Raw genomic sequence first — 25,465 nt, 5'->3', positions numbered from 1 at the left:
AAAATTATTGACAGATGAAACTTTTAATTACAAGACAAGTAAATACTGTGTTGTGGCGATTAAAGTTCAAAGTAGGATAAAAACTACAGATGTAGGTAATGACGAGCTTGGTCTACTGATAGCAGATGATCCTGATGATTGTTTTATGTGTAAGAAAGTTTATAGTTAAACTACCATGCTGTAATCTGCTCTATTTGATAGGTTTTTATATTTTATTATATATGATATTATGTTGTGGGTTGGTTATTACATACAGTATGGATCTATTGGTCTTTGACCACAAATAAATTCATTAATTCGTTCACTCACAGGGAGACAACATCAAGGGAAAGCCTTGGCATCTATGCCCTGTTGGCCCTCCAGGGCAACTGGTTGGCCACTGTGTGAAACAAAATGCTGAACTAGATGGACAACTGGTCTGATCCAGCAGAGCTTTTCTTATGTTCAAATCAATGGGTGGATTGAGGCAAATATGTACCATTACTTTGGTTCTTGCTATTATTACAGCGTGGCTTTCCTGTTGCTTGAAAAGGCTGCCACTGACATGTGCCTTAGAAATGTAAATATCTCACTACAATTACACATAAGCTCTTTTCTTCCAAGACAAAAAAACCCCATTCTTTTCATTGTTAGTGATAATACCTGGATCTCTTGCTTCCCCATCAAAAACAGCATTTACGTTGGTCATCTCCTAAGGAGGGAAAGAAAATGTGAATTTGAGCCTGCCTGTTAAATTAGGGGTGAGGTGCAGTCACTTGGAAATGTTGACCTATGTTGCATTATAGCAGTGCAAGTTTAATTAAGATTGGCTACAAAGCCACAGAAGCTTAAGGGAATGCTCAAGGGAAGATTAAACATGTTTGACATTCTAAACCAAAGATTTGGTAGAAAGTAAGTGCGACTACCCCCTGTGGTACTTAAACTTCTGAGTAAGCATGGATAACATTGGGCTGTAAGTTGCTCCTAGTGTATAATCAGGAAGGGCCCATCCATGACAGCAATGAGATCAGAGAATTTATGTATTGTTATAAATTAAAAGGAAAACATCAAGATTTTAATATTTGAAACCAAGCATTCCTGCTTTATGGCAGGAATAATCTGATTGAACTTCCATGCACATTAGAGCAAGAAGATAATTTGGGGCTTCATGAAACAAAGCAAATTGGGCAGATTCAGAACATTCACGGGAGAATTGCTGGACAAACCGGCCATGCATTAACGGCCTTTGTCAGACAAAAGGAGCTTTGACTCTCAAAAAACTAACATCGTGGACATCTTGCTGGGCTTTCAGGCGCTACTGGACTTGAGTCTAGCTTCTCAGCCACTCAGAAGTCTGCATAATGCACAAAGAAAGGACAAGCTGGTGTGTGCGCTGTCAGCTGATGTGATTTTAGATCTGAGTATCTATGCTTAGCTGCAAATGGTAAAGGGAAAAGCAGGAAGGGAAAAGAAAAAGAGCCAGGGAGGGCCAATAAGCTCTCCAGACAGCATCCAGGTAAAAGAAAGGAATGAAAGTAAATTCTTGGTGTGAAACTCTTTACTATGGAACTCTTGGCTTGGGCAACCTATGCAAATCACTGGAATGAAAAAAAAAACCCTTCTTTAATTTTTTTCTCCATAACAAAAGTGAGAGCAGCGCTACTTACTCTGTGGCTCATGAGCCACATATGGCTCTCACATGCCATATGGGCTTTTCTGCAAATGTTCGGTTCTATATATATATGTAAGATTATTGAACCTGTGAGGGTGGTAGGCAACGCACACAGTGACTGTGTCTCTTTTCATGGTTGGGGATAAATGACCGTGAATGTGGCTCTGTGAGCCATGGAGTGAGTCCCACTGAGTTGTTACGCATCCTTCATGGAGAGCTTATGGTATATTGGCATATTTTTTTCATGAACAGTCTCCTGTGTCTTTAACCAGCATAATGGCAGACAGAAGTATACATGTTTTTGTCTTTCCCATCACTCTCCACAGCAAAGAAGACCAGAATCTAATGAAAAACCAGTCCGATTTCCTGAACCAACTATCAACAACATTCCCCCCCATTTTTATTTTACAGAATACTTACCCAAACTTCTTCTTTCTTAACTTTCTTCTTTTCTACAGGGAAAAAATACACAGAACAAATTTATTTTTCCTAAATATATTCCAGATACTCTGTGTATGATTAGTGACTCTAAAAGAAATTGCTGAATTCAGGGGTTCTGAAAGGAATCTGTTTTTCAATCAAGAGGTATTAGGGAAGCTAGTTTGAGGTGAGCAATAAATACTAGTTTGAGGTATGCATTAAATGCTACTTGCTAATAAATTCAGGTGGTATCCATAGGCGTTGGGTTGACTTTTAACAAAAAACTAAACTGAATTTTAGTGATATAGTGGGTATGTGCATTACAAGGGCACTGCTGTATACTACCGGCTCCTGCCAGAATTATATTTTATCCTGATGTAAGCTGCAGTCCAGCCCAGTTCTATCCAATCGCTTTGACTTCAGTGGAACTTTAGAACGAATGGCTTGCATCTGAAAAAATATAAAATCTAAAAAAAAATTCTTTGACTAAACAGTGGAATAATTCCATGGGATAAGGAAAGCAGGGAAAACAGACACATACCTGGTGTTTTTATCCTGTTAAATAGTAAAAAAGAAGATATTAATATTTTTCACCAATCACTTGGCAATGTAAGGTTATCATTCTTTAATGAAGAGTATGTCAATAATGATTCATGAGTCCAAAATTTGGAGGAGTGACGCCCATTTATGCTCAACATCTGGCAGGGAGAACCAGAACAGTACAATCTGGCACCACTGGAAAAGTGAAAGAAGTGTGCTCCCACACACTGTGATGTAAATTTTCACCATGTTTTTATTCTCTGGCAAGAACGTCACACTCAAGATTAAAATATTCCTGTTCTTATCTCATAAAGGTAAAGGTCCCCTGTGCAAGCACTGGGTCATTCCTGACCCACTGGGTGACGTCACATCCCGACGTTTCCAAGGCAGACTTTGTTTGCGGGGTGGTTTGCCAGTGCCTTCCCCAGTCATCTTCGCTTTACCCCCAGCAAGCTGGGTACTCATTTGACCGACCTTGGAAGGATGGAAGGCTGAGTCAACCTTGAGCCGGCTACCTGAAAACAACTTCTGTCAAGATCGAACTGAGGTCATGAACAGAGCTTTTGACTGCAGTACTGCAGCTTACCACTCTGTGCCACGGGACTCCTCTCTTATCTCATGCCTACTCATTTTTCCACCAGTTTTAGAGACTAGCATTTTCTAGACAATTGCTCTATTGCTCTATGATGCAGCAAAATGCTTGCTTTTATTGCCTCTTTGGTGCACAGGAGCCTTTCCAGGAAGCATTTCTTTTGGGGGAATATCACATTTCCCCAGATCTCCAGCCATAAGGTGTGACTGCTATGTAGAAGACCTGCCTAAGTCTGGCAGATCCTTGCCAGTAGGGGGCACTGTGCACCCCCTCCACAAGCCTCAGATTGAAAAGGAAGAAGGTTTCTTCGCCTCTCTCCTGATCCTGCTCCTGTCAGCCTAAGGAGCAACAGCCAGCATACTCTCTCTGGCCGATTTCCCTTTGCCTTAGGAAGGGCCTGGCTCATCCTGGGACCAACCCCTTTGGGGGTTATGCCCTTCTCAAACTCCCATGGGAGATGAGCATTTCTGTAGGAAGTTGATGCTGCGGCTACCACATCCCAGCTGTTACACATCTCTTTGCCCCCCCCCCCCCAATCCAGGCTGCATCCCAGCTGATGGTCAGGAAGTGGGCTGTTATAGGGCCAGGCTTTGCCTTTTAGGTTCAACATGTATTATTGCTTTGGTGCATGGGCACAGAGGGTGGGTCCCTGGGTCCCCTCAGAGTCAGAGAGCCTCGGATTGCTCAGGTCCCTGATATGCTAGGAATAATATAAGCAGAACCATCATAATTCAGAGTTCTGTCTGAAATTGGGCTGATCAAACATTGTTAATACAACTGCCACATTTCCCCTCTGTCCTCTAACTTCTGAGGGATCAACAGTACAATGATTGAGATTTCTTTTGAGAGCCAAATTTCTTAAACTTAAACTATATAGGTAGGTATACTGTTTATTAACTTAATAAATTTTAATTAAAGTTTTAAGTCTTAATTAAACTATAGGTACATTGAATAAAACTTGATATCATACTTAATAGTGATCTTATTTATTGATAAAAATTAAATTGTAAGTCCCTGCCATTTCCCCCTCCCCGTCCGGAGTCCTCGTCTGGAGGCCTGGTCTACCGCCATAAAAGCCTATTGGTAGACCTGGCCTCTGGCTGAGTCCCATTGGGAGGCCAGGTCTACCCATTGGCTTTCTTGGCAGTAGACCTGGCCTCCGGAGGCCCGTAGAAACCATTTGGTAGACCTGGCCTCTGAAGGGGGACTTTTTCCCCTCCTCGGAGTCCAGGTCTACCGACAAGAAAACCAGTGGGTAGACATGCCCTGAGGAGGGAAAAAAGTAAGTAAGGTATCCATAAAATTAAATCATGACAATGACTGACAAACACTGTACATTTTCCCCATCTGCATTCTCAAAACTCTGCAGGGGGGCTTATTGTTGAGTTGTGCATCTGAGTGGCAAATCCAAGGCAAAACCTCCCATTCATAAATGGCCAATAACCCCCCATGCAGAGTTTTGAGAATCTGGATGGGGAAAATGTGCATCTGAATGGCAAATCCAAGGCAAAACATCCCATTCACAAATGGCCAATAACCCCCATGCAGAGTTTTGAGAATCTGGATGGGGAAAATGTGCAACTGAGTGGCAAATCCAAGGCAAAACCTCCCATTCCCTGGCAGGGCGAAGGTCTCGCCTGTCCGCGCCGACCCCTGAGCCACGGCCCCTCCCAAGAAGCTGGCTCTGCTATCTCTCCACACCCCCGGTCAGCCAAATGTCCACCCATGCTCAGCCAGGGATGAGGATTTTGTCCCGAGTTGGCAGACTTACCGGCCAACGCGGGATGACAAACCGATGACTCCGACGACTCTTCTACCCCTCGCAGACAACGAGGGGAGCTGAGGGAGGGGGGCGGGCTCCCAGCGGAACAGCCGGCCGGGAAAGAGGCGCGGGCAGCCGGGGAAGCAGGAGGCGGGTCAGGGAAACAGCCTGGCGCACCCTGCCTAACAGCTGGGCAGGCGGAGCCCCGCCAGCCTCGAGACAGCCCAGCGCGAGGCGGAGCCTGCCTCTTCCCCCATCCTTGCAGCAGCAGCCTGGGCGGCCGGCCGCCGCCTCTCCCCGCCGCCTCTGATCCCTCCCCGCTGGAGAGAGAGAGAGAGAGAGAGGAGGGGAGGCCGGGGGAGGGGGGCGCCGCCTCCTGCTCGCCTGCTGGCTCCTCCCACTTGGGGTGCGCTGGAGCCCGGCGGGAGCGCGGCGCCTCTGCCTGGCTGGGTGCGGGGATGCAGAGGAGCCACATCAGCCAATGGACGGGGGGGTGGGGAGACGGGGAGCTGCACTCAATGGACCAAAGAGCCGCATGCGGCTTGGGAGCCGCGGTTTGCTGACCACTGCCATAGAGTACAATTGCCAAAGCGGCCATTTTCTCAATGGGAACTGATATCTATCAGTGGGAGATCAGTTGTAATAGCGGGAGATCTCCAGCCACCACCTGGAGGTTGGCAACCCTAGCTGGCAGGCAGGAGTTGCATAGAAGTGCCGTGGTGCTGCACTGGTGCAGATTCTACTTATGCTGGCATATCTGCGAGATACACCGGCGTAGTGGCTAGTCAGACCCTCCCCCCAGCAGGATTAAGGGGGGGGAGGAAGTGCCTGAAAACTACACCCTGATTGCTCAAACTTCCACAAAACCTTAATGGGAGTACTACAGAACAAGTGAATCACGTGGATGCAACCACCCGTGTTGGTTTAGGACAGGAAACAATGCAAGCTGTATTGTTTCTTTCACATTACTTACAGTGGCTTTTTGTCTTCTTTGGGCTTTGGCTGGCAGTGGGTACGGATGTATTTTGCCAGCAAGAAGGTTAGATAGCCGAGAAGTCCAAGGAGGAGCAGACTGCTCAGAGAAATGATGAAGGGCACATACCAAGCCGAAACAAAATAGACATTTTCTCTACTGGTCACAAGGGTAACTCCTGGCTTGGAAAATAAAATTAAAAAAGAAGCTTCTTAATGATCAAGCATGAAATGTGCTGATAATGAATGATTAGTGCTGCAATCATGTTTCAGTTCTATTTTATTGCTTTTTAAAAATTCCAGTTGTTTTTAATTCCTGAGGGACAGCCATGTTAGTCTGCTGCAGCAAAAACGAAAAGGAGTCTTGTATCATCTTGGCAAATCAGTCATTATTGTTAATATACATACACACACATGGATACAGAGAAGACAAAATTGTAAGCAATGGCACTAAAAATTATGGCATTTGAATTTATCAGATTTAATTGCTTTAACCAGGGCTTAAACTGAGATGACTCACTGTTCTTCTTGGAAGTGACAGGCAGTACAACATCTCTTTGTGCCAAGTAAACCAGTAGGGCTGGGCCAACTTCTAGCTAAACCTAGGTGACTGCCTAGGGCATCAGAGTTTGTGGGGCACAAAAAGGTCAAGACAAGTCTGCTCTACTGGCTTGAAGGGGAAGCTTGGCATTAACTGGGGGGTCTAGAATCTCCCTATCTTCTGTAGCTGTCATGGTGGAACATTCAGGACATTTGAAGAGCTTAATTGTTTTTTATTTTTACATTGTTTGTTTTGAATGCCCAGTAAATAAAACATTCATTCGAGACTCTGCAAATTTCTTTCTGCTGAATTGTGGGGGGGTGCCAAAGTCATACTTTGCCTAGGGCACCAAAAAACCTTGGGCTGGCCCTGTATACAAGTGCTGTAAAAGGGGCAGTAGAGCTCGGAAGTTGGATAGGTGAGATCACTCTGTATCCTTTACTCTTGTCTGTTCTGCTTCTCAGATTGCTATTCTTAGATATTTTCTTCCTTCTGGCTATGTACTCTTATGTTTCAGTGAGAAAGGCAGGGTATAAATAAAGTGCATAAATAAACTAACATCAGTCCACATTCAATGTTCCATTTTCTAGCAGACTTACTGTTGTTGGGACCACAGTGGTTGGATCAGGAATGACTTTGATGGTTAATTTCACTGTACCCGTTTGCACACGGGCAGTAGATCTGTCAGCCACTGATAATAAATTATCATCTGTTATGAAGACTTCCAGCCTATATTCCCAGATTCTGTCCAGGCCTCCTTCATAGTCAAATGGGGTCAGAAGAATCAGCCGCGAGGTACCAGAGCCAGCGCTTGGCGAAAAAGTGAAATGGTTGTTCACATTACCTAATAGTGGAGTCAACAGGACACATAGAAAACTCAGAGTCAATAGGACACACAGGAACACAGTTTAAAGAAAAACAACTGCATGGATAGATTCATGACATCATCAGTTTCCATGGGGATTATTGCATACATTTTCCTCCATTGACAAATACTGCCTGCATACGAATAAAGTATCTGTCTTTTATATTTGGTACATGACAGATTCAGGTGGCCAGATTAAATTATAGTGCAAATCCTAAAACCCACTGGGTTTAGAAAGGTATAACTCTGTTTAGGTTTGGACTGTATGCTTATGATGTGGTGATTTCAGACATTCTATGATGATTGCACGACTGATATTTATACTGTCCCCAGTAATTTAACTTTGTCTATAATGTTTTATTTATTGCATGGCTACTGTTAACAATTGACTAAAATATGCAGTCAACAAAAGAGCCCAGATGATTAAACATAGCAGTCTGGATCCACTGGAGTGTCTGCGGTGGAGAGGCTTTTCACCTTCCTCCTTCCACTGCAGCTCCCAGGAACAAATCTGGGGGAATATATGGAGCTGTAAGGCGAGGTGAGAAAATCATTGTCTGCAGACAGAAACCCTTCTGTCCATGGAAGCACTCCGATGGATCTAACCCATGGTTCAAAATCTGTGATTCTAAAACAAATGCAACAAATAATAAATGCAGAGGATAGTGTGACCATTTGTTATTCCAATACTTAAGCTGTTGTGTGTGTGTTAAGTGATGTCAAGTTGCTTCTGACTCATGGCGACCCTATGACTTAAGCTGTTACATACTTTAAATTTGCACCTTACATTTTTACATTACATTTAAAATATTTTAAATTCACACACAAAATATTTATGTACTAGGCAGGGAGCCAGGAGTTGGATGCAACGCCTTCCTACATGTGCAGCTGGTAGGAAAACTCACCACTGCATAATGAGGGGAACAATCCTTAAAGAGAACTATGACGTGAAGCCCCTTCTTACCTTACAAGCCCACCCAAGGGAAAATACATGAAGCAGACCTTTAGATTACTACATGCGAGCACCAGTAGATGGACAGAATTCCTACGTATCATATGGATGGTGACAACTCCATGACCCAGGACTCTGGGCCTTGCTGCAGTCTTACGTGAGTGGATAGCACACCATGGAACCTGCCCACCTTTGCAGCCATACATGTAAGGGAAGGTCAGTAATGATAAGTCAAGCTATTTTTAAAGAAAGCTTACTGTTATAACTTTCAACACAGGAATGCTTTTGTTATATAGCTGCTTTATGAAAGTCAAACAACCGCCTACAAGACTTTCTGCACCCAACAGCTTCTGTTGTGCACCATGACAGTGAATGTTAAGAATCCAAAAGCAAAGTACCTGCATTAATAAAGTAACGGAAAGATCTGGGACTTGAATCCCGATCGACACATGATATATAGAGACCATTGATGTTGGTGCCAGAAGCCAGGCCCACTGGGATCTCCAGGAAATGTGAATTGGATGAGCAAACTGGTTTTTCGTCATTTGCTTCAAGAACATTCACTGTTACCTGAAAGATGGGTTAAAATGATTCATTAAACCAGAAGGTTGCACTTTCTACTCAATGGCAGGCATTGAGCTTCTTTCTCTTAGTTGAGAAAAAAAAAAGTTGTTCCACCAAATCCTATTTGTGTCTTTAGATTTTGGGAGTGGAAAGTTTAAGATCTTTTAAACAATTTTTTTAAAGTACAAAGGAACCAGTTTTACAAAACAGGCTAATTAGCCATTCTGTTGTAACACATTTATGCAGAAAGACACCTGGGCTCATGCCGGATTTTTCCTCCTTAAACTCCAACCACATATCTCCAATCAGTTTTCCAATCCTACCAAGGGTCTAACATGTTAAAAACTCTTGTGAAGACATGACTGCCTTTCCCCCCCAATGACCAGAATGTCTTCTTGTCAGCCTTCTGTGCTAGGAGTGAGGGAATTTGGCATGGTATAGCCTGATCTTGGAAGCTAAGCAGGATCAGTACTTGGAAGGGAGACCACCAAGGAAGACTCTGCAGAGGAAGGCAATGGCAAACCAATGCTTCTCACTTGCCTTGAAAACCCCAGGCTGGGGTCAGCATAAGTCAGCTCTGACCTGACAGCACTTTACACACACACACACACTAGGAGCAAAATAACGTTAATATTATCTAGATTACTCCCATAATCTGGATATAGGTAAGAAGATGAGACATTCCAAGGGCATGGAATTGCAGTCTAAACTCTAAAAATTATGTACTATAAAATGAAATTAGAATGTAAAAAGTTGGAATATTCTAAATTGCAAAAGGTATTCACGAGTAATAAAATACAACTTCCATCAGTGACTGTCTGGTGCCAGATTTTAAAGCCAGATAGGTTTAAAAATAGCATTACTTTTATTACTGAAGTCTTTCTGTTCCAACCATTTAAAAATGGAGAAGGCTATGTGTACCCTCAGAACAAAAGGCCAGCTAGCAGCAGAAGCTCCAGCCATGCCACTGCTTCTTAGACGGAACCCTCTCTCAAAAGCTACTGTAAACACAAATTCAATTCCTTGAGCTCTTCTCCTTGCATGCCAAGCAGACCAGGATGTTAAAACCACCCTGGAGCAAGCTGAACCCAGTGAATTCACCAGGGCTGGCTGTGCTTTAGGGTCCACTCGGCTTTGATCCAGGCCACGGTGCCTGGCAAGGGGGAATGGAGAGGGGTTTGTCTTTAGACAAAATGGAGCCAATCATGTTAGCTGGCCAAGCATTTGAAAAGCAGCTAATAAACACTGGGCTACTCCAAAACTGTCAGCTCTCCTCCAGCAGCTGCACCTCATGAGGACTCTGGTCCTTCAGGGAACCTTAGAGCTATTTCTCATAGATGAAGGAAGTTCTCAGCATAAGGAGCTGATTGCAGGGAATGAGGGGAGAAGACCAGGCTGTGTCTTGGAGGTAGACCGTCTGCTTGGCTTGCAGAAGGTCCTGGGTTCAATCCTTGGCTTCTTCAGTGAAAAGGATCAGGTAGTCAGTCATGAAAAAATGTTTGGTACAAAACATAAGACACTGGAGATCCGCTGCCTGTCTGAGTAGGCAATACTGACTTTGATGGACCAATGGTCTGATTCAGCTTCCTATGTTCAACATGCTTCTTCTCAGCAAGCATACAGGGTTGATGACTTAACCTGAACTCTGCAGTGCTTCCAATAATGGTTAACCCATCCCTGAACAAACTGCCATTTCTAGTACAGATTCCTTCATTGCCTTAAAGCACAGCCCAGGATCAGCACTTTGTGGCAAAATCTTCTCTTGAAATGATTATTATAAAAAACTGGGAAGAAAAATGTTACTATAATAGTAGGCATGTTTGCATTAGGATTGGCTTTTACTCACCGGTACAGTGCTTATACTGCCCCCATCAGAAGCCTGCACAGTGAGAAGGTAACTCATATTCGTTTCATAATCTAATGGAGCAACAATTTTTATAGTGCCCTCCTCAGGATCGATCCAGAATATTTCTGAGTAGTCTAGGGTGCCTCCTCCAGCCACAATTGAATATGATATTCCAGTAGAGGGTACATCTTTGTCTGTTGCAGTTACTTTTCCAATTCCGGAGTTCACTAAAATTAAGCAGCGTTTGAAAAAGGCTTGATACACATTCTAAAATATAAGCATATCATCAAAGACTCCACAGGATATCTTACAGACCAGTGTTGTGCGGTGGTTAGAGGTCTGGACTAGCATCTGCGAACTTGCTGGATGACCCAAACCAATCATTCTCTCTCATCCTAGCTTATCTCACAGGGTTGTTATGAGGATAAAATGGTGAAGAGAGAAGAACTACATATGCTTCTCTGAACGCCTTAAAGGAAGGGCAGCATTAAAACATGTTCCAGATCAGGGGTGTCCAGGTGAATTAATTTCAAGGACCAGAACGGTCTTAATAGGAGCTACACAGGCTGCAGCAGGCTCTAGCCCTGGACATCACCTAGATGAGGGGGATATGAACCCAGGTTTCTCCAGTCCAGCACTCTGTAGATAGATCTGTTTAGGACTGCTTTCTCAGAATGCACTTTCTCAGCATGGATATTACATACCTGCGATTATTTCCGATACATTGAATACATATGAAGGGCTACTGAAGACTGGTTCAAATTCATTGACAGGGAGTATTCTAACAAAAATGTAGATATTATCTGTAAATATAGCAATTAAGACAAATGTAAGTGGGAAACATTGCTGCACATCCTATTTTAAAGATATCTGTTCTTCCCCAAAAAAATATAGAAAAGATTAAAAGGGATACTTGCTACGATAGAAAGGCCAAACAATATCTTGCACCACAATGTTCAGAATATAGTCCTTCTCTGCTCCACCAGTTCCATTCTCAAGATCCACATTTCCCACCAGCTGCATTAAAACACATATAATTTTGTTTTTAGTGTGAGGTTCTTCCACACAAAAAAGGTCTTTCAGTTGCTTACAGTCAACTTTTCATATTTTAAAAAATAATTTTGATTGATTTACTCAGAAGTAAATCCCACTTGGTTCCATGGGACTTAATTTCATAGTAAGTATACACAGGATTGCAGCCTTTGCACTGTATTTTATAGCTTCTATACCAGTGATGGCGAACCTTTTAGAGACCGAGGGCAATTTAACCTGAATACAGAGGTTTTAGTTTAGAAAAAACAACTGGCCCTCACTGCTGGGGGCAATAGAGAACCTGGCTCAGCTGGAAAGCAGGGGGAAGTTTGCCAGTTTTCATCCCTCACCCCCCCCAAGTCTCCTCGGAAGAGACTGGAACAAAATCGGGAGGAGGGGAGGAGGATAGGGAAGCCAGGGGGTTTTTAGCGCCCCGCCCCAATTAACAAGGGCCTTTCCCAAGCCCTCAGCTGGAAATCGCAAAGTTTGGAGGAAAGTTTCCCTGGCTCTCGACGTCCGTTTTGGGAGTGAGCAGCACACGCGGCGAGCAGAAAAGAAGGAAGCGAACTTACCGCGCTGGCTCGGCCCGCTCCCGGAGAAGGAACCAGACAGGGGGGGATCGCCCCCCTACTCTGCCCATGACAGGAGCCGCAACAACAGGTCCTGCTGGATGCGCCAGGATCGGCCTCCCCCCGAAAATGCCCCAAACCCTGCAGCCGGTGCCGGGAGGAACAACAGCCGTGCTGTCCTCCTCCGCTCACAGTCCCAGCTTCATCGGCCCCCAGGAGCCGCTGATCGGGAGAACAAGAAGCCGCTCTTCCAACTCTGGGCCGAGAAGGAGAAGGTGCCGCGTCTGGCCCGGAGACGGCTGCACTGCGCTCCTGTGCTGGCTTCTCCGCCTCACGCCTTCGGAGTGCAGTAGCAGCAGCAGCTCCCTTCCTTCCCTTGCTCCAGCAGCCGGTGCCCGAGGCAAGCCGTCCCCTCCGCGCAGCGCCGAACTCAGGCGAACTCTGTGCTGGGGTGACGGCGCGGGTGCCCACAGAGAGGGCTCTGAGTGCCCCCTCTGGTGCGCGTGCCATAGGTTCACCACCACTGTTCTATACCAGGGGTCAGCAAACTCATTAGTCAAAAGAGCCAAATATCAACAGTACAACAACTGAGAATTCTTTTGAGAGCCAAATTTCTTAAACTTAAACTATATAGGTAGGTACACTGTTTATTAACTTAATAAACTTTAATTAAAGTTTTAAGTCTTAATTAAACAAAAGGTACACTGAATAAAACTTGATATCATACTTAACAGTGATCTTATATATTGATAATTAAATTGTAAGTCCCTGCCATTTCCCCCTCCCCATCCGGAATCCTCGCCTGGAGGCCTGGTCTACCACCATAAAAGCATATTGGTAGACCTGGCCTCCAGCTGAGTCCCATTGGGAGGCCAGGTCTACCCATTGGCTTTCTTGGCAGTAGACCTGGCCTCCGGAGGCCCATAGAAGCCAATTGGTAGACCTGGCCTCTGAAGGGGGACTTTTTCCCCTCCTCGGAGTCCAGGTCTACCGCCAAGAAAGCCAGTGGGTAGACATGGCCTCCCAATGGGACTCAGCCGGAGGCCAGGTCTACCAAAGGAAGCCCGCCCTGCCCAACAGCTGATAGGCGGGGGGGCAGGAACCACTGAGCCACTCGCCCAGCAATCGCACGGCTAGAGGGGAGGGGAGGCTTTAGCCTCCCAACCATTGAGGGCAAGGGAAAGGGGGACCCGGCCATTCTCCACAGCGGGGGGGGGGGGAGAGACAGCGCGCCCGCTCTCTCTCTCAGGCGCGCCGGCTCTGCAGCCCGGCTGCCGGCGCGAGCGGGTGCAAGAGCGGGGCTCCGAACCAAGTTCGGAGAGCCGCACTCAACAGGCCAAAGAGCTGCATACGGCTCGGGAGCCGCAGTTTGCAGACCCCTGTTCTATACAATGCTTTCTTTTGGTACATGCTATTAATTGCTGCAATTCTGCAATTATACTGTTTTCCTTTCAGACATAAGAAACAACTTGTCTTGATAGCATCCTGGCAGGGAAACACCATTTTTTCATAGGTTTAAGAGAAAGCAGAGTTTTTTGTGGATAGAACGAAGTATTAATGGCCTGTGTAGAACAGGAGATGACATGATGTACAAACATGAACAAAAAAACCCCCCTCAGGAACTGGGTGGCTGAAATGTGGAAAATCACGGGTGTAAAAGCAGCCCTCTGCCACAGAGCATGCTTCCTCTTCCACTAAAACTTCTGTTTGTACAAGATCAATGTTTTTCAAAAGGCCCTTGCAAAAATGGAAGTTTTAGCAGAAGAGGAAATGCACTCTGCAACAGAGGCTTGACATGGAACTTATTCATAGGATCCAAACCACATAATTTGGTTCCTACTGGAAGTACCTTTCTGCAGTGAAGCTGATCTCTCTCTGCGTTTTGCCAGTAGATATGGCATTTTTAATGTGATATGAAAGTATCTAAAATCTAGAATCTAAAAGAATTGTTTTACTACATTTGGAAACTTGCTTCTTTGGACAAAAAATAAATAAATCATGGAAATAACATACAACTGACCGCGATTCTTCCAGAGCCAGGTGGGTTCTGTGCAAATTTATGGCTTCCAACTCCGGACAGTCCAGTGAAGTTAAACTGGTTGTTGGGTGCCACAGCATCACGGTCCCAGCATTTATTTTTCAAGTCCACAATTACTGTTCCTGTGCTGATCGTTTCTTCAAATTGTTCTCTGTTTAAAAGGAAGAAATGAGCTCTAATGAGTGTTCCAAGCTGATACTTTGCATTTGTATGATAGTGATCAAAGCATTTAACAGACTGAAAGTCAGCAATGTTCCCCAGGGCATGATCTCTTGGGAAAAGGAAGTCAGTGCCTCTGACTCCAGCCAGACTCATAGATCCTCCTGTGATCTTGCCATGAAAACTGTGAGCAGACCTCAGGGTCACCACTAATGGCACTGTCCATACAGAGAAAGAGGTGCTTAAATCACATGCAAAATGCTTTCTTTCTCGCTTTCTATGGTATCCAAGTGTCAGACTGGAAGCCTGGGTTTTCTGCCACCAAACCAGATCAATGCTTGGGCACCTTAAATTCTTTGCAGGATTGGGTCTCAATCAAGCTGTAGCTAGATGAAGCCCCGAACAGGTGGGGCTTCTTCCTCTTTGGGAATTTAAACTCTAGGCAAAGTGGTGCCACCAGCAGTTTGCATGGCCAATGTGGTGTTGTGAGTCTGGACCTAGGAAAACCCAGACTGTGATGTGACCTTGATGCTGCACTGGAGGGCAGACCCCAGCCACTGGTAATTGTGTTAATCCTTGCTCTTGAGGAGTCCATAGCCAGCTCCAGGACTCTGCAGACAGAGCAGCAACAAAGAAAAAAAAACCCAAGAATTGTGGGCTTGACTGATAAACAACAAAGATTGAAGAGATAGTGATATAATTGTCAAATCTTGAAATAAAAAATAATGGCCTCTGAGCATGGCCTACCATGGCCTGGCACACCAAAGGCCAGAGTGTGACACATCTGAAAATGCTCTAAGGTTTATTGCACCTCCATGTATTTAAGTCTTCTCTGTGATCCTGGAATACCATCCATGCATTCTATTAGGTATTTGCATCAAGTCTAAAATCCACACCACAACTAAACCCATCAGAAAGCAAGCAATAATCTAAATGCAAAGCAGATAACTCAAGAAAGAGAGCCAAGCCACAGTCTGTAGGTCAAGTCACAGCTATGCATCATAAGTTCAATAAATTAAGCATCTATAAGACATTTGCCCATTTTCCAGATGGGAAATGCTAAGGCAGAGATTAATTTCAAGACCAGTCAGTGAATCCATGGCAGAAATGTTAAAACACAGGCTCAGAGAATCACTCAAGAAAGTGATTGAAGTGATAGATGTCAGTCAGGATGCACAGTGGAGGATACAGCTTTTCCTCTCCACTGCCTGCCTGTCCCACTGATACACTATCTTCAGCAGCACGCCTCAGGCATTTTGTGACTTCTGATCTTATACTCTTTTTGGAGAATCGCTATGAGACTAACAGATTCCTTTGAAGAAGCCTCTTGGTGAAAAGCGTAGGGAATTTGGGGTATTTTAACTGAGTAATAAAATATATTTTTACTTTATTTTTGCAAGTCCTCACCAGCCCTCAAGATAGAAAACATGATAAAAACTTGTAAAATATATATAAATTTCTAGGAGAGAGTAGGTTTGCCAACTCCAGGTTGGGAAATTCCTGACCATTTGGGGGTGGGGGTGGGGTTTGAGGAGGAGTGGGGCACAACAGACTCTACCCTCCAAAGGAGCCATTTTCTCCAAGCGAACTGATCTCTATATGGAAATCAGTTGTAATTCTGGGAGATCTCCAGGCCCCACCTGGAGGCTAGCAACCTTAAGAAAGAGGCATCAGGAGAAGAAACCTTCTTTCTTTCATTCTTCCCTGGCAACAGTGAACCAAAAATCAAAATGGAAAAAGAAATGGCTGTTTTCTTTTCCAGTCGACTGGCAAACGTAGTTGAAGAGTGCATTGATTTAAAGTAAGTTTAAGATTTATGACTTTGATTAACCACATAATTATTAAAATACAACAATGTTGTACTGTTTCCACAGAAAATTTCTGTTAACAGAATGGACATGATTTTTGCTGATTTCCCCTTCCTGCTGCAGACCTCTGACTTTGCCCTCATGCTGCTCCTGGGAAGCTCCTCCCCCAGGAACAGCATTTCGGGGGTCAGTTGGGGCTTCAGTGGGGGCAGAGAAGAAGTCCCAATCCACTGAAAGAAACCTTTCTGTCAACAAAGATTTGTTTTAAACCTGTTAATGTATTTTAAAACCTTCTAATTTTTCTCATAGTACTAACTGTGTGTCTTAATGACAAATGAATAATTCATCCCTGGTTTGGCAGGTAATTTGTTTTATACTGATTAATAATGCCATACCCCAGCTACTTTCCGGTGAGGAAAATACAATGGCCATAACCAGTGCAGAAGTAACTATCCTACAAGGAATTAGATACAGCAGAAAGATATTCATACCTGAAAATATATCTCTGGCATTCCGGCGGGTGGTCATTAATGTCTTGAATGGTTATCACAATTGTAGTGCTGTTACTTTGTCCATTGATAGGACTATCCTCAACGAGAATTTCCAAAGAAATATTGGGATGTTGGATTAATGGTGGAGTATCTCGATCTATTCTTCTGGCCACTTGAATAACACCATTGTCTACAAAGACAGAAATTGAAGGAAGGAAGCCTGTAAAGTGGTGAGCAGTGTGTGTCTGTAGCCATCTAATGGTTGAAAATAATCACTGCCTGCAAAGTTAACAGCAAGATCATTTAATCTTCCTACTTTAGCTGAGTCCAAGTAATATTTTAAATGTAATGTGTTTATAGATGCCAAAGAGCAAAAGGTTTTTTGTTAGAATGTGTTGTTATGCCCTTTGCTTTTTGGCTCAATTCAGGGTGCTGGTATTGACCTGTAAAGCTCTATATGGCTTGGGCCAGCACATCTGAAGGACTAACGTCTCCTATATGAATCTACTCAAGCTCTCCATTCATCTTCAGAGGCATTGCTTTGGGTGCTCCCACCATCTGAGACTAGAGGGGTGGCAACCTGAGAAAGGACCTGCTCAGTCGTGGCGCAAAAACTTGGGAAAACCCTCCCTAGGGAGATTCGTCTGTCTCACTCTATTATAATCTTCCACCACCAGGGGGATACTTCTTAGTGTATTTGACGTACCCCTCAATAACTGTTATTGATTTTCCTCCCTGATAGTGCTATGTGTGTTTGTGTTCTATTGATTTGTTTATTTTATATATACTGTATTTGAAATGCTGTTTTAATGTTGAAATGTTTTAATGTATTGATGTACACCTCCTTAGAGACCTCATTTGGGTGGAAAAGCAGCATACAAATGTTTTCAATAAATAAAGAACATGTTCTTGGGAGTAAGCCCCATTGAATAAAATGGAACTTCTGAACAGACATTCTTAGGTTTGCACTGTTCGAGATCAATCCTAACCACTGCATTGTCGGTCTAAACTGTGTCTGGTATGTGCTTTATATTGCTGTAATAGATCAGGACGTTAAACAGCAAAGTTATGGTTCCCAGTCTCCACTACCATGAAGGTACCATGAAGGTGCATTGCAACAGGTCAAAAAATCTGCCATGGAGGAAAAGATTTAGCCTCTCAATCAGTGGTGTTGATTATCTGACAAGCTGATATCAGTTTACTAGCAATTAATATTTATATCTTGCAGAATTCTTTGGAGTATAAACCAACCTTCACTATAAGTATATACCAGGTTGTGCCACTAACTGTCATGGCGTTCTGGGAATTGCCATTTGATGATGTGCTTAGAGTTCTCTATCAGAAACCATCAGCCAGCCTCCCTCTATACTATATTTTTTATGATTCCCTGTGAAGACGAAATACAAATAAAACCAAATTTCACACAACCCACCACCCACAGCCATAGAAATAATTTCCAGTAACATGCATAGGAACAACAGCTCTATGAAAAATCAGGCCTATCTATATTGTAGAAAAGCAGAAGAAATGCCTCATTTAGATGTGCTTCTTGTACACATAGAAACAGATACCATGAGTACAGAAATAGGTGAATGTAGCTGAAGTAAATGTTCATCTAAAGCCACCCTGGAGGCTGTCAAGTCACAACCGAAATATGGCAACCTTGGGCTTTCAAGGCAAGAGATAAACAGAGGTGGTTTGCTATTGCCTGCCTCTGCATAGCAACTCTGGACTTTCTTGGTGGTCTCCCATCCAAGAACTAACCAAGGCCAACCCTACTTAGCTTCCAAGATTTGACAAGATTGGGCTATCCTGGGCCATCCAGGTTGGAAAGCCACCTGAATCCAACTTAAATCGAAATGTTTTTGCTTTACCAGCTGGTTGTAAGGGTGCCATTTTAGGGTACCTCCCTGTTTTTCAGATCATAGGTTCCTGAGAATCACCTCTCTGGGTGTAGGGTAGGATCTTGTGGATCCGTTCTGCTAACAGGTGGTTTCCATCGACTAGGAGGATCCAACCCAAAAAGATAACTACAAGTCCTCATGTTCTTTTATCCTTGTTTGTATGCTGCGTTTTGTGGTCCCGATGTAAACTTCTCCACAGTTGCAAGGTATACGATATACTCCTGCAGAGGTGAGGGGGTCTCTTTCAGCAAAAGACAAAAGAGACCCCCTCACCTCTGCAGGAGTATATCATATACCTTGCAACTGTGGAGAAGTTTACATCGGGACCACAAAACGCAGCATACAAACAAGGATAAAAGAACATGAAAGATACTGCAGACTTGGCCAACCTGAGAAATCAGCAGTGGCTGAACATGGACTGACACAAACAGGACACAGGGTCTTATTCTAAGACACTGAAAGACTGGACAACATTCAACAATAGCCATGCAGATTAGCTTTGGATTACACACATTAACAGATCACTTCAGGATACAATGGTTCCATATTAACATACCATACCCTCATTAGCACATTATCTTGATACTTACAGGACAATGATTAGCACATTACCTTTGCAGGACAATACTCAGCTCAAACCCAACCCCTTTCTGACTATATATTACTCTTCCTACACCCTTGACACTGAGAGACACTGTCCTTCAGTGTTACTACTCTGAAGATGCCTGCCACAGTTGCTGGCGAAACGTCAGGAAAGAAAATTCCAAGACCACGGTTACACAGCCTGGATAACCTACAAGAACCAATGAACTCTGACAGTGAAAGCCTTCGACAATAACTTGGGTCCCTGCACCAAACAAAAAAGTCCTAGTGGTCCCTGGTCAAAAAAAGGTTGGGAACCACTGTTCTAGAGCCTTTTGTTTAGCTAGATTGAATGCTAACCCCTCTATGGTTATGCAGGGCAGAATTTTGAATATACCATATTCAGACAGGACCTGTCTTTGCTCTTCTGGCTCTATCAGTTCACTAGCTCAAGCCCTTTTGGAATAACGCTTTCACGAAGAACTTCAATCACATTATATCTCCCCCCTTTTATCATTCAAATCTAATGCCTCTGTGTCTGACATAATGCCTTTTCTACTAAGCGATAGGGATCCCAAGGCTACATTGTCAGAGGCAAGATATGTTTCAGTCCTTATATCCCTCAAACACTAGATATATGCTGCTCAAGATCAATGGATCAAGGAGCTTCTAAGGGATAAAATGAAAGGATAACTACAAGTGCTCTTTAAAACACTACTTTTTAAAATTTAATCTTGAGTGTATCAAAGAGTGGGCCTTTGAACTTTGCTATGAGTCTTGTTTTATGCCTCACCCTCCTTGCCCTGATACCTGAAATAACACTCTTACCAGAATATCCTCCTGTACATAAACTGTGGAGATGGCACAGTAAATGTGTGCACTGCCATTCATTAACTTCCAGGAATTATTGTAATTAAATTGCTTACCTGGATTTATTGAGAAATAAGGAATCCCTTGAGGAGCAGTGATCCTGTAGCGGAGGCTGTTATTAAAGCCGTCTGGATCCACAGCTGTTATTGTGGTAACAATGGTTCCTGTCTGTTGTTCTTCTTTAATCTCGAAAACTCTTCTTGTTCTGCAGTGGAAAATATAGCCATACATGTGAGTGGCTGATCTAGATAAGTTTTTTCATCAGTATCCACATGGTATCTGCTCTTTACGTTTTTTTTCTCTTTCTCCTGCTCTCCTCATGCATCCTAGTTATGATATTCAAACTGATAAAAATTTATAATGCATGTGGCAGCTTCCCCACATATTTACTCAAAGCAAAATTAATGCTTACATTATAATGTATGGTTCTCTATAATTTATGGGTTCCTAAAAGTTTATTCCCAATATCCTTTTTAGCAGCTGAGGTCTTCATATCTCCAAGTTTATTTAACACATCAAATCTTATGAAACCCTTAGGAACCGTGCATAGTCTTAGCTGGCACTGTGACATTCCCCACACTAGACTTGACTAGCTGCAAGATATTCCTAGGATCAGTAGAGAGGAAGGAGTGAGACATCCAAAACCCCATGTAGCATCTAACCTCTTTTTTCAGAAAGTGCTTTCCACACTTCCAGTTTGTGCTAAAACAACCAGTTGGTGCATGCAGTCTAGAGTGTTGCCCTTGAACCAGCAAGACTTGGGTTCAAACTCCTCAAAAACAGGTACAGGATGACCTTTGGTCAGGCATTCTCTCTCAACATAACTGTTCTGAGGACCAAGTAAGGAAAACTCCATCTGCATGCTCCTGAGGTCTTTGGAGAAATGTACAGTTCAAATGTGATAAAATAAGTTGGGAGTTCATCCCAGTCATCTTCCCTTTACCCCCAGCAAGCTGGGTAGTCATTTCACTGACCTCGGAAGGATGGAAGGCTGAGTCAACCTTGAGCCGGCTACCTGAAACTGACTTCCGTCAGGATTGAACTCAGGTCGTGAGCAGAGCTTTTGACTGCAGTACTGCAGCTTAACACTCTGCGCCACGGGGCTCCTTCCCCAGGATTTAGTGTCAGCCAAAATATAGTCCAAATAATACATTTATTTTACATGTAAATAGCATCCTGCTTCATGTGGAGTAAATAATAGTCCTGAATGAATTGAGCAGCATATTTTACAGTAGTTATATGGTATAAGAGCCCCGTGGCGCAGAGTGCTAAGCTGCAGTACTGCAGTCCAAGCTCTGCTCACGATCTGAGTTCAATTCCAACAGAAGTTGGTTTCAGGTCGCCGGCTCAAGGTTGACTCAGCCTTCCAACCTTCCAAGGTCGGTAAAATGAGTACCCAGGTTGCTCTGGGTAAAAGGAATTGACTGGGGAAGGCATTGGCAAACCACCCAGTAAACAAAGTCTGCCTAGAAAACGTCGGGATGTGACATCACTCCATGGGTCAGGAATGACCCGGTGCTTGCAGAGGGGACCTTTACCTTTTTATATGGTATGTAAGTTCTTACAAATACTGTGAGAGTTAGGTGAGATCTTAGAAGAGGCACTCCCCCTGTGATGCAGTGCCTCTTCTAAGATGGAAGATGCGCATTCATCATCTACAACCAAAGAAAATATGCTCCCCCCTTCTTAAGTACAGTTTTATTCATATGCTAATTTATTCTATAAATTGATTGATCAGCTACAACTAATATTGTTTTGCCAATGAAGATTTCTTTAATAGGATAAAAAGGCATCAAAAACATTTGTACCATCAGGTGTTTGAATAAATGATATAATATTGTAAGGTATGTTGTTATATAGTAGGGTTTCCAGGTCCCCTTAGGCTCAGATTCTGAGTCACAAATAGTTGAGCCAGGAAATTAAGCAGTAGCTCCCCAAGGAACACAACTGGGACCAGCTAATTTGAAGAATTGTCTCTCCTGATTACTACCCCAGATAATCACAAGGCCGCTTTCTAGTGAAATCTTCCCTCTGTTTTATCCAGTCAATCAGCTATAGTGAGGGCCCATCTTTTTTTAGTGGTGGATCCAGCACTGTGGAATGCCCATTATGAGGAGGTGCAAATGGGCTCTTGTGCTGGGTATTTTCCATTTTTTAAAGTAAGGCTGTTTTTTTTAGGTGGGCTTTCAGTACATTTGAAGTGTAGAACCATTTTTTGAGGGAAAGGCATACCGTTTTTTTCCATTTTAATGCTGGGTTGTTTGATAACTGCATGTCCGGATTTTTGGAAACTGCTTCGAGCAATCACAGGGCATGAGAAAGGTGGCTTATAAACATTTTAGCAAAAATAAACAAAATAAAATAATTATAAAGGTTTTGATGCAATGTGAATTTTTCACTTACGTGGTAAAGTAAGGTGATTCATCATTGACATTTATGATATTGATTATGACCGTCCTAGATGTACTCAGATCCTGTCCATTTGTCACAGTAATGTTTAACAAATAGCTGTAAAATCAAAAGACAACTCAAGAATAATTGTTTTTCATACACAGTATATTTCTACTAGCAATAAATGATTAAAAACATCAAATTTGTGCTTGCTTATGTGGAACTTACCCTAAATATGTACCTACCTAGGCTGATCTTTCTCATAATCAAATGCTTTTGAAGAAGAAATGGTTCCAGTTTCAGAAACAGAGAATGGTTCTTTTGGAGTCCATGAATACTGAAAGAAATGCCATGACTTGAGTTATGATGACACACTTTGTCTCATAATTTGTATTGGAACATATTGAAAATAACTAGTACAGTCTGCATTGCATCCCAGATCATGGCGATTGGCAATAAACTTACAAAGAGTCTTGTAGATGTTGAATTTTCAGAATCAACTGCATGTAACTGGTAAATAATTCCTGGTGGTCTGTTTTCCAAGATGTACACCATGACGGCTGGGCAGATAAAAATATGATCTACATTAATTTAAGTGGGTTAGGAAACATATCATTCAAACAGATATGAATAAATGTAACTGAACAAATTATAACTTGATGGCAATGTAATATCCTGATGATCACTGTGATGCAGCATAATAAATTACTCTGATCAATGCTTGCTACTAAATTTAAGGAAGAAATACTGTTGAATACCTAAAGACATGTAGTCTGATAGTGGAGCTTTACCTGCACTGAATTTAACATAGAACTGCCACTGAAAGCAATATGTTGATGGGGTTCCCATCTTCCTTATTTATTTATGTCTTTGTTCAGAAGATTTTTGTACCATTTCTGTAATGATTTGAGCGGCTTCTAAAACGAATAAAAATATACAACCTTCCTTCCATCCACTGAAACAACTAAAAAAAAACCCCTACATCTTGACAAAACAGCCCATAATGATTTTCAGTATTCTTACTGCCAAAACGAGCCCATAGACAATCTTGACTGACTCCTACTTGGGGTTCAGCCAGAAAAAATGCACTAAAGAGTTACAAAAGTAAATTTAAAAGTAAAGGTTACAAAAAGTAAACCAAAGAGTTGCTGCATAGATCATGGAGGGGGTGGGTAGTCACCAGAAACACCATACATATCCTGGAGGATAATCGTACCTCCTGAGAGGACACTTTCAACAAAAACATTGGGCCTAGTTAGTTGGCTTCTAGGGTTAGGTGGTTGTTGAGACACAGAATAACTACCTTACATCCATTAAGATGTCAAGAAAACAGAAGTCCAGTGGCACTGGGTTTATATTTTGTTTTGCTACCATACACTATCACAGCTAACCCACTTTCCCTGATATCATTCCACATCACCGGCTGCTGATCGTGCGGGTTGGACAATGTACAGCTTAATGAGATCATGATATAGGCTATAGATACAGATGGCTCCTATGATTCTGGTGGATGATCTCCGTTTAAATGTGGATAAGGGTGTGCTTCTTAATGCTTATAGATTTGTCTGTGGCAAATCATTGAATACAGTCAATCACTGAATACAACTGACATGCTAACAGATTGAGGTCAGTGTGCGTTAGAACAGCATAGCACTGGTATAAATTTCTTCTTGATGACTGTGTATTGAAGGTCATTGTTACAAAAACAGAATCAGCAAGTTGGAAACCTCCCTCATGGTGTTTCTCAAGAGTTAATCCCAATGCAATGCTAATGTAAACTCTTGGGCAAAGTTTGCTGACAGCTTGGGGGTAAGTTGCTAGCCTGATCTCATCAGATCTTAGAAACTAAGCAGGGTCGGCCGTGGCAAGTATTTGGATGGGAGATATCCAAGGAATACCAGGGTTGCTGTACAGAGGAAGGCACTGGCAAACCACCTCTGAAAGTCTCTTGCCTTGAAAACCCCACCAGGGGATCACCATACGTCAGATGTGACTTGACGGCAAAAAAAGTTGCTAACAGTACATGGTTGATACCACAAGAAGTAGCTGCTGTGGTCTAGCTGTCTCATAATCAGTCTGCACTGGGAACAGGCAATCCTGCTGGGTCTCTGCAGCAAATATGGCTGGGTCTATCAACAACTCAGGCAGCCCATTCCTGGAGGGGAGGGTAGATTCGCGGCGGCCAGGAGTGGAGGCTGGCATCCCTACATCCAGGTCAGTTGCATGCAAAAAATATGTACTGGGGGGCTTGTCCAATGATAGGGTTTTTTTTTACACATATGCAATTGAAATTAAACTTCAAGACATTTCACCATGTCTCGAAAATCAGTTCATAAAGATAACGTGGATCAGCTATCAGCCATTTGGACAAAGCAACTCTCTCACTTTGGGTTGCAAGATTGCCTTGAAACGCTGGAGGTTCATTTTCGTCAAGTATCTCAACAGTCAGTATTTGTAGGGTACGCTCTCCACTGATGTCAAGAGCAAGTATCTGCAAGTCAAACATGTGGGGCATAGTTTCATAATCTAGAACAGGGTCTCCGCTGGTGGCAACCTAAAGTAAAAAAGAATAATGATCAAGGAACAAATTAGTTAGTACCAAATGAGTACGTATAACAAATGCTTTCTTTTACCAATTATTGCATTGTTTCAGGATTCACTCTGGCTTCAGTTTAATTTCTCTGTTCATGAGAGGTACAATATTTGGGCACAATCCTGTCAAAGTTAAACACATTTAATTTCTATTGGTTTAAAGGGAAAGTTAGTGCTTGCTTAGCCTTAGCTCTTTCTAATAGAGATCAATGGGACTTTAATGCTTAATTCTTGCTCGGTTATGCAGTTTCTCTCTGAAATTCATTTAGGACACTCAATTTTTATTCTGCCTTTCCTCCAATGAGCTCAGGACAGTGGGCATCA

General features: G+C 43.0%; 1 protein-coding gene across 1 annotated transcript in view; it reads right to left on the bottom strand.

The window, feature by feature from the left end:
• CDHR3 (cadherin related family member 3) overlaps nucleotides 1-25,465 on the bottom strand; it is a 34,193-nt gene that overhangs the window by 2,648 nt on the left and 6,080 nt on the right. The window contains exons 3-18 of the mRNA XM_056847327.1: nucleotides 24,935-25,103; nucleotides 23,015-23,109; nucleotides 22,795-22,886; nucleotides 22,562-22,666; nucleotides 20,215-20,363; nucleotides 16,803-16,992; nucleotides 14,327-14,495; nucleotides 11,623-11,722; nucleotides 11,410-11,508; nucleotides 10,706-10,932; nucleotides 8,694-8,865; nucleotides 7,078-7,322; nucleotides 5,939-6,120; nucleotides 2,613-2,626; nucleotides 2,072-2,103; nucleotides 643-691 (exon numbers count right to left, since the gene is read on the bottom strand). Of these exons, the coding sequence (XP_056703305.1) occupies nucleotides 643-691; nucleotides 2,072-2,103; nucleotides 2,613-2,626; nucleotides 5,939-6,120; nucleotides 7,078-7,322; nucleotides 8,694-8,865; nucleotides 10,706-10,932; nucleotides 11,410-11,508; nucleotides 11,623-11,722; nucleotides 14,327-14,495; nucleotides 16,803-16,992; nucleotides 20,215-20,363; nucleotides 22,562-22,666; nucleotides 22,795-22,886; nucleotides 23,015-23,109; nucleotides 24,935-25,103 (2,089 nt within the window). The remainder of the gene's footprint in view (nucleotides 1-642; nucleotides 692-2,071; nucleotides 2,104-2,612; nucleotides 2,627-5,938; nucleotides 6,121-7,077; nucleotides 7,323-8,693; nucleotides 8,866-10,705; nucleotides 10,933-11,409; nucleotides 11,509-11,622; nucleotides 11,723-14,326; nucleotides 14,496-16,802; nucleotides 16,993-20,214; nucleotides 20,364-22,561; nucleotides 22,667-22,794; nucleotides 22,887-23,014; nucleotides 23,110-24,934; nucleotides 25,104-25,465) is intronic.

The sequence above is a fragment of the Euleptes europaea genome, chromosome 3 (assembly GCF_029931775.1).
Source record: "Euleptes europaea isolate rEulEur1 chromosome 3, rEulEur1.hap1, whole genome shotgun sequence".
NCBI classification, from domain to species: Eukaryota; Metazoa; Chordata; class Lepidosauria; order Squamata; family Sphaerodactylidae; genus Euleptes; species Euleptes europaea.
The sequence above is the reverse complement of the archived record's forward strand: the minus strand, read 5'-3'. Positions and strand labels throughout refer to the sequence as shown.